Source organism: Acipenser ruthenus, chromosome 8 (genome assembly GCF_902713425.1).
Source record: "Acipenser ruthenus chromosome 8, fAciRut3.2 maternal haplotype, whole genome shotgun sequence".
Classification (NCBI taxonomy): Eukaryota; Metazoa; Chordata; class Actinopteri; order Acipenseriformes; family Acipenseridae; genus Acipenser; species Acipenser ruthenus.
In genome coordinates this window covers 52,982,573-52,996,744 of record NC_081196.1, presented here as the reverse complement: position 1 = coordinate 52,996,744, position 14,172 = coordinate 52,982,573, and the positions used below count along the sequence as shown (strand labels likewise).

The 14,172-nt window shown below is 38.7% G+C and overlaps 1 protein-coding gene across 1 annotated transcript; it reads right to left on the bottom strand.

Annotated features, from left to right (window-relative positions):
- Positions 1 to 861: 861 nt before the first annotated feature.
- LOC117406895 (serine protease 23-like) lies at positions 862 to 14,172 on the bottom strand. The gene is made up of 2 exons (XM_034011283.3): positions 13,815 to 14,172; positions 862 to 2,111 (listed from the first exon to the last, which is right to left on the bottom strand). Exon 2 carries the CDS (start codon positions 2,096 to 2,098, stop codon positions 974 to 976), a length of 1,125 nt encoding a protein of 374 aa, XP_033867174.3. The 5' UTR covers positions 2,099 to 2,111; positions 13,815 to 14,172; the 3' UTR covers positions 862 to 973.

Genomic DNA, 14,172 nt, shown 5'->3' with positions numbered 1-14,172 from the left:
AATGATACATGACTGGAGGATACATAAATACTGTCTTAAAGTAAGCAACATGAATTCATGTAAACGTGTCTGTGTACTGTATATAAGGCCTTATCCTTTTCAAATTAAATTATGCATAACATTCTTAAAAAGCCACTATATAGCACCCTAAACTTGAAAAACAGGGTGGTCAGCGAGTGACCAAAGGGAAACAAAACTGTCCTTTCCAGATCTCGGATGTCCATGTCCTGTGATGGTGCCACTGTAACATCATGGGAGCTGTCAAAATGTTCTGTTGAATGGCTGCTTGGAAGTGTCATAAGTTGCACAGTTGTTTTAACATGACATTTTAGGAACAGAAAAGGGCTTCTACAAGCCAACCACAGCCCCTTTGATTTGTTTGCTGTCTGTCCATAACCTATAACTGTAATACAATCTGAAGCAGAGTTCTGGAAGGGAGGGGTTAATTTCCTTTTCAATGCACAGTGCACATATTTTTTTAGGGAAGTAACACCTTCCTTTTCTTTTAGTTTTTTTTTTATTTTTAAAAGTGCTTTTTTGTTTTAGTGTTTATGCCTGTACAGCTATGGCCAAATGTTTTCCATCACCCTATAAAATTAACTAATAGTCGAATGAAACCTACTGAAAAATGTAACGTTAACATATTGAATTACATACTGCTTTGTAGTTTTCCATAAACCTTGAAAAACTGACAATTGAAAAACATGACATTTCAAAATATAACATGGAATACTGTACTACTATTATGGTTTCTGGTAGACTTTTGTGATATAATTTTGTAGTTTATTTGATTAGATGATGTTAAATAAAATATCTAAATTCTGTTATATATATATATATATATATATATATATATATATATATATATATATATATATATATATATATATTGTCTCAATCCTATAATTCTAGGTGATGCAAAACTTTTGGCCATAGCTGTATTCATGTATTTGTTTCATTTATGTATATCATTTTATCCATCCCGGCAGTCCGCGTAATTGCCCTTTATCCAGTAACAGATCTGTGCGTATTTCAGGGGGGTGATGCGAACCGCCACATTGAAATCCTGAGGCATGCCGTCACGCTCCACCCACTGGTGCCCTGAGAAGATGCCGATTATTCTGCGCTCCCAGCGTCGGTGCTCCCTCTTCCACATGCGCACATAGACACCGGAGCCGCTTGCCCCAGGCTGGGCATCGCATTGTTGATACAGGAGATCGTAGGTTTCTTCCTGTACCTTACAAAAACGGTAGACCAGATTCCCCCAGCGGTCATTATCGTAGCCTGAGAAATGGATCCTCCCTGCGGGCAGCTGTTTAGCCGTTGGACTCACTCCGATCTTCATGTAGCGTCGCTTGTGGGGCTTTTTGAGCTCGAGCAAGGCATAGTCATAATCCATGCCGATGTCATTGGCGTTTCCCTTGATCCACCCCTTGGGGACGTGGGTGCGCTTCACCCGAATCCACTGGAACTTCATCTTCTCAGAGAGGTGGGACCTTGTCTGGTTGCTGCTCTCCTCTTTCTGTCTTGGCTTCAGGAAGCCCACCTTCAGCTTCTTGGCCCCCTTGACATAGCTCTTCCCGTCGTGAACGCAGTGGGCAGCTGTCAGGACATGCCTTTCGGCCACTAGAGTCCCTGTGCAACCTGTTGAGACCTTAACAGAGGTGGAGAATGGGTAGTTTAACAAGAAGTCCTTCCCAAAAATGCTAAACCTGCTGTCATAGCCGTATATTTGCCTCTTAGCCCTTGACCTCCCTTTGGTTTCCTGGGTCCTAGCCAGCTCTGCCACGTTCAGGCCGTAGATGCCAACGTTGGTCTGGGTCAAGCTCCCGTTGAAGTACAGAGTCTCATAGGAGAGGCGCTCTTTCAGCTCCTCGTAGCTGGGCACTAATGCCCTCTTGTGACATTCGGGGCCGCATGGAGATGTTACTTCAAGCTTGGCCTCAGCAGTGAACTCTGGGGCATCTAAATCTTCGGTCAGCTGAGGCAATACCACTGGCACTTTGGACGCTGGCCACATGGGTTTCCAGATGGGATGATAAAGCAAAGCGCCTCTGACGGCACACAGGAGCATGAGAAGAGTCAGCAAAGGTGCCATGCTGGGAGATAACCTGTTGAAAGAGTACATTTTAATTACAGGACCTGGTGGAAGATTTAATAGAAACAGACATATAATGTAACTAACATGTTATGGTACCAGTATGCTAGCTGGTATTAAGCCCTGCTTTCAGACAGTTTTACTGTGTGATGAACCTACGAGGGAGTCAACCGTTCAGTTAGGATTCTGGCCTTTTAAAAGTTAACATTTTCACTCCTTTCGGATTGATTTGTATAGTAAATTTTTCTTTACAAATTGATATTTAGGTGTACAGGTAGAGAAGAAAGTGGCTGATAGTAGCGCTTCATAGCAGACCAGAAAAATGTTAAAGTTAGCATGCACGTATAAGATGTAATGTGCCTTTAAATTTGTTTTTTAAAAAAACCGTCAGTATAATTAATATGGCTACTTGGTTTCTCTTAGACTGGAACAGGTTGTGAAAAAAAAATCTTAATTCCCAATACCGTGTAATACCAAGGCAAGAGAATGTTTAATAGGTTAAGATGTAAAAAAACCCCAAAAAAAACAAACATGTGAGAAGCTGGAAGCTCACCATAATACAAAATATTTCCCCAAAAACACCTACTATTCCAGCAGGTGGCAGCAGTAAGCTTATTTATTACTTCATTGTAGAATTCTGACTGATGCCTTTAATGGAACACTCCCTAATTTATATATTTCTGTCTTCAGAGAAAACAAAGATTTGATCACAGTTTGTCTAAAATAGGCCTTAGCTGCAAAACCCAATTTTGGCAAGATGGCTTGCGAGTGACTTCAGACCAGGAAGGAGACACACACACGCACACAGCACTGAGGTGTGAATGAAGGGCAGATGCATGGTTTATTATGGATTGAAGCAAAACACTGAACAAACAAAACAGCACGATGGCCAAAACAGACAAACACAACAGATACGGAACTAACAAGTACTGTGCTGGTTTTACACCAGCACGGGTACCAATTGCTTTCTAGATGTATTATTTTTATCTCAAATCTCTCGTTCTGCCTCTGAACACCGTAACCCCCGTTCACCCAAAGCTGCTTGTTTTTATATTGTGGGCGAGGGATTAACTGCCTATTAATTACCTAGTTTATCCCTCAACCACATTCGGCATGGGTTTTCATATGCCAGTTTGTCAATAATCACTCGCTGCTCACCATGCATTCTCACCCATTTTATCTGGATGGGGCATTTTAACCCCATCCAGGCTGTAAACCAAGTTTAGAAAAATACACTAAACAATACAGCTGTGCTGCATAAATAAAAACATTTAAAAATGGTCATAACGTATAATTTACTCACAAAATATGACCTAAAAATCCCCCCCCCCCTGCTGTCAACTATAGAGCTTAATTCAGGGCTTAAATGGGCAGAATAGAAGAAGTTGTTAAGATTGTAAATACCTGAAGAGCAGACAGGAATTAAATTAATTGTGTATTAGTTTTTATAAGGAGCTGGTTAAAAGGAACTAGTTTATTTTACAGAATATTACAAAGCAACACACGCCCAGGCACTTAACTAAAAGCTATCCTAAATGTTCCAATACATACCTGAACACTTGCATTGTTTGCTTAACAAAACATGTCTTATATTGTGTTCACATGCATACCCACCCAAAGCTCAAACCTCAGCACAGACAGGAACTTGCATGCTACAACCACACCTTGTCTTGCGTAAAGCAGCCCAGATACACCAACATGGCTCTGCCCAGTGTCAAGCTATGCTCTGTGCTGCAGGTTAGCCACAAACTTGTCTTTCGATGGAAGCGGTCCACATGGTGAGACACTGCCTAGTGCTATTATCAAGCAGTCCTTGTCTGAACTCATATTTTCACAGAGTTTAAACTCATGTTATTATATTTTTAATGACTGTTTTGATTATTCATGAAACTGTTTCAACTAGACTGTTAATTTAATCATTGTTAAACAAAAGCTGCTAACAACCAAACTAGCAAGATGGGCCGAATGACCTCCTCTCGTTTGTAAACTTTCTTATGTTCTAAGACCCTGTGGTTTTTATGGCTCATTTGAACAGCACACCACTGCCACACACCATACAGGGGTTTACTTACTTTTTCATCTGTTCCAATCCTAACAGTAAAATCATATTTCAGCATGTGAATCTTACTGAAATCTAAAATGATTGATGTATTGTGGGGAGACTATGAGCAGTCTTGCTGCAGGAGTGAACCAAATCTACACACACTAAGATACTCACGACAAATCTGCACACTAAGATACTCACGACAAATCTGCACACACTAAGATAGTGTGGAGTAGTGGTTAGGGCTCTGGACTCTTGACCGGAGGGTTGTGGGTTCAATCCCAGGTGGGGACACTGCTGTTGTACCCTTGAGCAAGGTACTTTACCTAGATTGCTCCAGTAAAAACCCAACTGTATAAATGGGTAACTGTATGTAAAAATAATGTGATATCTTGTAACAATTGTAAGTCGCCCTGGATAAGGGCGTCTGCTAAGAAATAAATAATAATAATACTCACGACAAATCTGCACACACTAAAATACTCACGACAAGCACTAGGGTGAAAGATTAGAAACGTGTTCTCTAGATATCCATGACCCACGATGTGTTTATTGTAAACACTAGAGGGCGTTCTGTAACACTTTAATATAAAGCCCTTGGGCTCTATGTACTAATATGACTTTCGTGTTCGTAAATACTGCGAATTCGTAGCCTCCGTCCTTCGTAGAATTTCTGCGTGCGATTTCGTAAGCAGCTCTTTTTCGTGAACAACTATCTTAATTTCAACGCAAGTTTACGAACAGCATAAATTACTGCTCATTATACAGGAGTTATCAGAGTTTGCATCTCATTATAAATAGATTGGCAACGACGAAAATCAAAATTTAGAACTTCTGGAAGTAAACATTACAATGTAATACTAGTGGAGCGCAAACAGACCAAAATGTAATCTAAAAGAAAGGCTCCCCAAAAACAGAAAGCATGAATAAAGCTAAGCTTGTATATATATATATGGAAGTTTAACATGGTACATATGCACGGTAATTCTGCACCGTAATCATGCTTTCAGTGCGTTAATTTAATTTAAGAATATCGCAGAAAAACTTTTGTTTCAATCTATGTATATTTTAGTTGTGTAAAGGAAATAAGTAAAGTAGTCTACATACAGCAGGCTACGGATGTAAATAATTTTAGCCGCGCTTCATTTGTCTATGCACTACGTCAGTAACTTTAATTCCTAACAGGTACTGTCTGTACAGTATTATTGTTCAGCCAACACGTTCCCCCCGCCGTGCTGTAGGAGGCGCTGCACTGTGCTCTGCCTGTAGGCAACTCGAGAAAATACTGAATATCTATGTGAGTTCTGTCCAGTTGTTCGGCTTTAGTTTCTCGCACTGTCCATGTAATTTAAGGTTACCATGTTTGCAGAGTGAAGCACTTTTCTTTTCTTCAATTCACTGAAGCCGCACTAACTCCAAAGCAGTTAAACAGTATATAATAATACAATAATATAGTAACTTACAAAATTTAACATCGGGTGTGTGTGTTGCACATGATAACAACTACGTATTTTCTTCATATTGTCATCTCATAACATGTTAAATGTACAAAAGCCAGATTTTAAAAAAATAGATCAGCTATTACCATTTAAACGTGAGAAACACAGAATCTGAATGATTAAACAAAATAATTCATACGATTGTTTATTTTATTTTTGAATGGCGCTAACACAACCAAATAAATTACTCTGCTATCATCTTGCTGAGCACACCGATGCAGTTTTGTACTTAAAAGCAAGGGACGATTTCCCAATTTTACTGTTTCTGATGGGACAACAAATGAAGGCTGTTTTTGCTCTACTTGCTTTCAAACTACGCGTAAAATGTTTACTTCCGATTGGTGTTACCTGTATAGTTCGTTTTGATTATGTGAGGCATCTCGTGGTTTCTGTTTGATATTTATCCTACCTAAAATCAATTAGAAGAAGCAGCGTATCAGTCTATCATTCTACCACCAAGTAATAGAGTGGAATAGTTGTATGCTTTATGTACATAAGAACATAAGAAAGTTTACAAACGAGAGGAGGCCATTCAGCCCATCTTGCTCGTTTGGTTGTTAGTAGCTTATTGATCCCAGAATCTCATCAAGCAGCTTCTTGAAGGATCCCAGGGTGTCAGCGTCAACAACATTACTGGGGAGTTGGTTCCAGACCCTCACAATTCTCTGTGTAAAAAAGTGCTTCCTATTTTCTGTTCTGAATGCCCCTTTATCTAATCTCCATTTATGACGCCTGGTCCTTTTTTCTTTTTTCAAGTCAAAGTCGTCCCCCGGGTTGACATTGTCTATACCTTTTAGGATTTTGAATGTTTGAATCAGATCGCCGCGTAGTCTTCTTTGTTCAAGACTGAATAGATTCAATTCTTTTAGCCTGTCTGCATACGACATGCCTTTTAAACCCGGGATAATTCTGGTTGCTCTTCTTTGCACTCTTTCTAGAGCAGCAATATCCTTTTTGTAACGAGGTGACCAGAACTGAACACAATATTCTAGGTGGGGCCTACGTTTAAAATAAAGTACACTAAAATATAAAATAAACCAAAACAACATGTATTTATTGCCATTGCTATTTAATATAGACTATTAATAAATACATTTTTGAGGGTCTCTTTTTTTATTTAAAGTAACTAAATGCACGCAAACGTTTGAACAGGAAGTTTCACATACAAAAGGCTAGTTGAATATACGCCAGTCAGAGGCATGCGTAAAATAACAGGCACAAAGCGCAGTCGTAAATCCGCAATGAAAGATGATACATGAAGCGTAAGCGCGAAACTTAGATATTATAATGATATACATTTGTATTTACATTTGCATAGGATGAAACTATACCGCAGCAAGGATGAAACTAACTTACGGGAGTGAAAATGACTTTAATGCATCGCGGGTAAGTCTACGAAGTCACAAAAACCTACGAAACGTCAAGATATGAAAGAAAAATCCATGGTACATAGAGCCCCTTGTCTCTGTGCCTGCTTATATCCAACATGCACAAGGTGAAGGTAACGCTGTGGGTGATTGGCTCTCGAAGAGCTTCCTGCAGAAAAAAAAATGGTCAGACTGACTGGGTATGAGTCTGTGCCAGACATTATTTATTTATTTTTTTATTCAGACATTTTCAAATAACAAACAGGCATAATTCACATATAGAAAGAATATTTCTTTCAATAAACAGACTGAGCAAACTTGTACAAATAAAATAAATGAAATAACAAAAAAACACAAATACACAGGGTGGTATATTCAGGAATCAAATTATAGAGATTATTATAAAGATCAATGGCTTGTTTGGATTTAACCAATTTCAACGATTGTTTATATAACTTTCTCTCGTTTAAGAAAACAATAAACATGGAGGGGGTAATTTTAAAAAAACGACATTTGTGAATGAAATATTTTGCCATAATGATCAAGTTATTATACATACATTCAGCTTTCCTGTCCTCCATTAGAAAACCAAACTAATATTATTAAACTTTAAAGTGGGTATGAATAGATCATTACTTGTGATCCAGTCCTGAAATGCATCCAGAAGGTTTTAGTAGGTTGACATGTGAAAAAAAGATGTTTTGCTGTTTCAATATCTGAGTTACAAAACACACAATGATTAAAGTCAAAGTTAAATCTCTGTCTTCAGAAATCTTTACATTGTAAATGTCATTCATTGTTTTGAGATGAACTTCTTTATCTTTAAGCGATGAAGGAAAAGAAAGGCATCTGGTTCTTATTCTGACTATAGAACATCGAGTGACATATATTTCCTTTTCAAAGGTGAAGGGAAGCACTCTGTAGTAACAGTAGTTCTTAAGAATTTGTTATTACATTTTTTATCTAAGAAATTACATCCATCTATAACTAATGAAAACATTGTAGTACTGCAGCAGAATAAGTCAACATCCCTTTAACTAAAATAATCATTGCTTGTGGAATTGCCTTAACCACTGTAGTATATTGTCTATTGGTGCAAACAAGATCATATTTTTGAATGAAATCGTTATACAATAGAATATTTCCATTATCATACATTAAATGTTGAATAGACCAGCCACCTTTCTCCATCCATTCACTGTAAAGAAGGATTCTCTCTTAATTAGGATACATCTATTGTGAAGTTATGTTTATATATTAGTTTCCAATAACGGATGACTTGTTGATGAAATGCAGATAACTTAATGGGCAGTTTAGAAATCTCAAAATCACATCTTAATAAATAATCTATACCATCAAAACTCTTAAAGATTTTAGAAGGAAATGCCAGACATATTTGTGTTCCATGCATTCCAGGCTGCGGAAGCTGTTCCGGCTAAAGACAGGCGCCCATGTTATCGGGAGTTATTATTATCCAGGGCGACTTACAATCGTAAGCAAATACATTTCAAGTGTTACAATACAAGTAATACAATAAGAGCAAGAAATACAATAACTTTTGTTCAAGCAAAGTACAAGTGTGACAAACCACAATTCAATAATACAGCAGATAATAGTGATAGTTACATCAGGATATGATTAAATAGTGATAGTTACATCAGGATAAGATTAAATACAAAGTACTATAGATTAAACACTTGGCAGATTACAGTATTCTGAAGTACAGGATTAAATGCAGTAAAATAGGGGGCAGATAAGAGCAAGTAAAGCGCATTTAAATGAAGGGTGATAGTGTCCCAGGATACAAACAGAGGAGTTCTACAGGTGCTGTTTGAAGAGGTGAGTCTTAAGGAGGCGCCGGAATGTGGTCAGGGACTGGGCAGTCCTGACATCTGTAGGAAGGTCATTCCACCACTGCGGAGCAAGGGTGGAGAAGGAGCGGGCTCTGGAGGCAGGGGAGCGTAGCGGAGGTAGAGCCAGTCTTCTAGTGTAGGCGGAGCGGAGAGGTCGAGTGGGGGTGTAGGGAGAGACGAGGGTCTGGAGGTAGCTGGGTGCAGTCTGGTCAAGGCATCTGTAGGCTAGTACAAGAGTCTTGAACTGGATGCGAGCGGTGATCGGGAGCCAGTGGAGCGAGCGGAGTAGTGGAGTAGCGTGGGCGAAGCGAGGCAGAGAGAACACCAGGCGGGCAGCAGAGTTCTGGATGAGCTGGAGCGGACGGGTGGCGGACGCAGGGAGGCCAGCCAGGAGGGAGTTGCAGTAGTCTAGGCGGGAGAGTACCAGGGCCTGGACCAGGAGCTGGGTAGCATAGTTGTTGAGGAAGGGTCGGATTCTTCGGATGTTGCTCAGGAAGAATCAGCAAGTTACCAAGTCAATCTCAAGCAAATGTATGCATTTCTAAATTAAAGAGGCAAATATAAATCTGATATATTCTACAATCACACTGTATTACAAAAGAGTGACATAAATTATCTTTTTTTTATTTTTATTTTTTTATAAAGATCTAACAAAAATAAAGTTCCCTTTATCATGCTATGTATATTTTGTAAAATATTCCTCTGCAAAAGAAAATGTAATGTATGAATGTGCTCTTCTGTTTCTCTTCAACAGAAAGGTGTTTCATTTCAAGGGGGTGTGAATAAATCATTTTAAAAAATGAAACCTGAAATAAAACAGGTAAAAAGCTCTATTCCACATTAATGAAAATCAGGATGGAAGACTGAATTCAACCAGTTCTGAAAGCGTGGTACCTTCTATACACTATAACAGCCTCCTCAGTACTACACCCTCTCTGTAACACAGCACCTCCCATCACATCACTTTGACATGACAAGCTAATCAGTATCCCCATCCATTAAAAGAGGCTCATCCAGGAGTCTGGAAACCTGATGTGAAACACAGCGTCCATTAGACTACAAAGTTTTCACATCTTTATCTGCCCCATCCTGTTCAAATAATTGAATTTACTGAACCTGATTCATAACCAGCTTAGCTACTCCAGTTAACCCTTTATAGGTGGCTGTGTGGTCCAGTGGTTAAAGAAAAGGGCTTGCAACTAGGAGGTCCCCAGTTCAAATCCCACTTCAGCCACTGACTCATTGTGTGTCTTTCGGGTGAGATGTAATTGTAAGTGACTCTGCAGCTGATGCATAGTTCACACACCCTAGTCTCTGTAAGTCGCCTTGGATAAAGGTGTCTGCTAAATAAACAAATACTAATAAAAATGTGAATCCCATTGATTCAAACACAATGATGCATGATATCTTAACCCCTCTTAACACAGTGCTGTAGTGTCTGTCATGAGCAGTATGTACAGATAATCCATTGTAATTTACAAACATGCTGAGTTTTAATTTTTATTTTAAATTGTTCATATTTCCCTCCTACATTTTAATAGACTTTTTTTTGTCTAACCAATCATGCAAGAACACCAGGTCAATGCAACTCTCCCTGTAGGATCCCTCTAATAAATCTATTATTTTAACAATGAAACTGAGGTAACACAAAACACACCTGAAGAAATATTAATTCTAAGTAATTCATTTAAAAAGCAAAGACCAAGGAATACTCTGTGAATATAATTAATTTGCACAGGCAAGTTTCATATCTGTGTCTGTGATACCACTACATTGGCCATCATTGTTGCCCCTGACTGCCTCAAGACTGTATTACCATGGACCTCTGCAATGGTGGATCTCTCGCTTTCCTTGTGCATGTCCACTTCAGTTCTATGCCCTGTATAGGCTGGGATCTGGTCGGGATTATCACATAAGGTCCTAACTGGATTGACCAGGAACTGGGCAGGAGAGTGAGGTGTGCATCCGGATCAGTTAACTGCTATGATATTTAGAGAGGTGTGCATCCAGATCAGTTAACTGCTGTGATATTTAGAGAGGTGTGCATCCAGATCAGTTAACTGCTATGATATTTAGAGAGGTGTGCATCCAGATCAATGAACTGCTATGATATTTAGGCTTGAGTTCCTTTGGCCTATGGTTTGTACTTAAACGATGTCACTGTGCACACACTCTGTTTGAGGCTGTGGAAGATTAATGAACTCTGATGTTTTAGGAGACTGTTAACATCTTGTAGACTTCATTCCTGGCATGTCCAGGCTGTTAAAACTTGCTATGGATGACCACTGACGTATTGGTTTAGCCCCCACAACTGACCAAAACACCATTCAGTGACCCTTTGTACATCCTACTCTAATAGAAATAGTCAATAAATAAAATGACACACTACAGATTAGTGGTAACAACCCCACTTTCCTGTCTAAGGGCTGTTTCCAAATGCCTTAGTGAATAATAACTATAGAAAAGTATTTAAAGGTTGCCAAAAGCTCTTTTTTAATCTCAATTATTCAGAAACTAATAAACACCTCCACACTGCCCCCTACATGTTTTTCCCAAATCAGAAAGTGTAAATATGCTTCCCTGGATGAAGTGTAAAGAGCGGCTTAGTTTTCAACCTACACTATGGGGAGTTGTTACCAATTGGATAGGTTTACAAAACAAAACCAAGTCAATTGAACTTCTGTGTATGTAACTGTTATAATAATGTGCTATATTTGGGCCCTATTCACTTTAAAGTCTTGAAAATCCTTTTTTCAACAGTTAAACCTAATAAACCTAACAATCGAGGTATCTTTCATTTCCAAGTTAGTTTTGGTCACAATGGATATCTGACCTACTTTGACTGCTAGTCGATGAGAGCTCAGTTGGGAGGTGCTTCTGATTCAAAGACTTCACAAATTTCCACCCTCAACTCACCTAAAGGAAATGGTCACCTCTCCCCTAATAAAACCCTACTGCAGACTCACCATGTGGATCACTGCCTTCCTGGCAGCTCATATGTTGGAACATCCGTAAGACATTTCACAGAGTTCAATTTATGTTTCACTGATTCCCATTGGGGACTAACAGGGATGTGGAGCTGGGTGCATCTGGTGCTGAGAGTAATTTAAATACAGCTCACAAAGATTTACTGTACGTGTTGGTATTGTAATTACAGACCAGTATTAAACAAGCAAGCTAAATAGTCTAGCATCCCAATTGAGACTTAGCATGAGCCCTCATGCATTGCTAATGTCATATACAATTACAGCATTCTGAGTCTGCTCACGTATAGTATTTATATGGATGACATTTGAGTCACTGGGAATTAAAGTGATGTGGGTAACTCAATACCATGGAGTTGACCACCATGCTAATGAACACCAATAAATGTTAAGGCCATTTTAGAAGGGGGAACTCAAGAACTCTAATGAAAAAATAAATCATCATGTTAAAGAAACTAAAAAGCATTAAACATTGTTAAATTGTTTCAATTAAAATGATTAAACAACAGTAAAACTCACCATTTAGAATTCAATAGACTAGTAATATGTGGCATTTGTAAATAATTACATTGCAAATACTGTCAGTTCATATAATGCCATTTGCATATAATAATATATCTTGATTTTTATATAGCGCCTTTCATAGTGGACCACCATCACAAAGCGCTTTACAGAGGTAGGCTGTGAACTGCATTATATGCAGAGTCACTTACAATAGGACATTGTGAAACAAATATTGTAAACAGGAATTGACCATTAGAGTATGAGGGTTTTCTTATTGACCATTAGAGTATGATGGTTTTCTTATTGACCATTAGAGTATGATGGTTTTCTTATTGACCATTAGAGTATCAGGGTTTTCTTATTGCCCATTAGAGTATCAGGGTTTTCTTATTGACCATTAGAGTATGATGGTTTTCTTATTGACCATTAGAGTATGATGGTTTTCTTATTGACCATTAGAGTATCAGGGTTTTCTTATTGACCATTAGAGTATCAGGGTTTTCTTATTGACCATTAGAGTATCAGGGTTTTCTTATTGACCATTAGAGTATCAGGGTTTTCTTATTGACCATTAGAGTATCAGGGTTTTCTTATTGACCATTAGAGTATGATGGTTTTCTTATTGACCATTAGAGTATGATGGTTTTCTTATTGACCATTAGAGTATGATGGTTTTCTTATTGACCATTAGAGTATGAGGGTTTTCTTATTGACCATTAGAGTATCAGGGTTTTCTTATTAACTATTAGAGTATGATGGTTTTCTTATTGACCATCAGAGTATCAGGGTTTTCTTAGTTGCAGAGCAATCATTAAACTGCGATGACACACGTCCTATTTTACAGTATACCGGTATGAACAGATTTAATGGTGGTTTCTTTCAATCTCAAACTAGACCACTTCATGAGGTGCGCTCACAGCGTCCTCACAGTACGATCGTTTTGGAGAAAATCTTCAGCTAACCACCATTGCTTATTCTCTAATGCTAATGCAATAACACACACACACACACACACACACACACACACACACACACACACACACACATTATTCGGACACTTAAAATAAGGGTTTGCTTCTCTTATTTGACATACCGTTAAGAATAATCAGAAACGTTCATTTTAAAGTTAAACAGAACATATTCCTATGGAGTTTAATTTTACGATAACCTGATTGTTAAATAAGAACATAATATTACATGTAATAATACATTATACAAGTATGATTAGTTTGCAGTTTTGTGTGTATCAAATATTCTAGCAAACATTAAAACTTTAGGCTACTATCAAAACCGCTGCGCATTATGCAATCTCGATTAGTGAAGGATCAAGAAAAGCAGCTCTCTGTCTATGAACAAGTCTGTACAGTACATTCCTCCCACCGATCTTGCGTGTGTTCTGTTTGTATACAGTTTATTCAATTTGTTTGTTTGCGGCGCTATAAACCCGCGCGCTCACTGTGCTTACCTGTTCACATTCACAAAACGTTCCAACGGGTCAGCAGCTCTCCTTCACCCCGAGAGGTAAACTAGCAGGAGGAAACGGCGAGCAGCTCCTACTTTTGCATTAGTGAAAAACCAACTGCGAAGGCGAACTTGTTGAGCGACTGAGCCGCAACAACAGATCCTTAGGTTTTTAAACCTTGAGGAAATCCTGTGTCTTCCCACCTTTTCCAAGATTCATTTCCTTATGTTCTTCACTTTTGAATCACACACGAACAGGAACTGTAAGACAGTGGAACAGCGAGAGAGAGAGAGAGGGAGATTTCAAACCATGCAGGTGCCTCCAGTGGGAAAGCACTGAATGATGACGGGTCCCCTCCGAG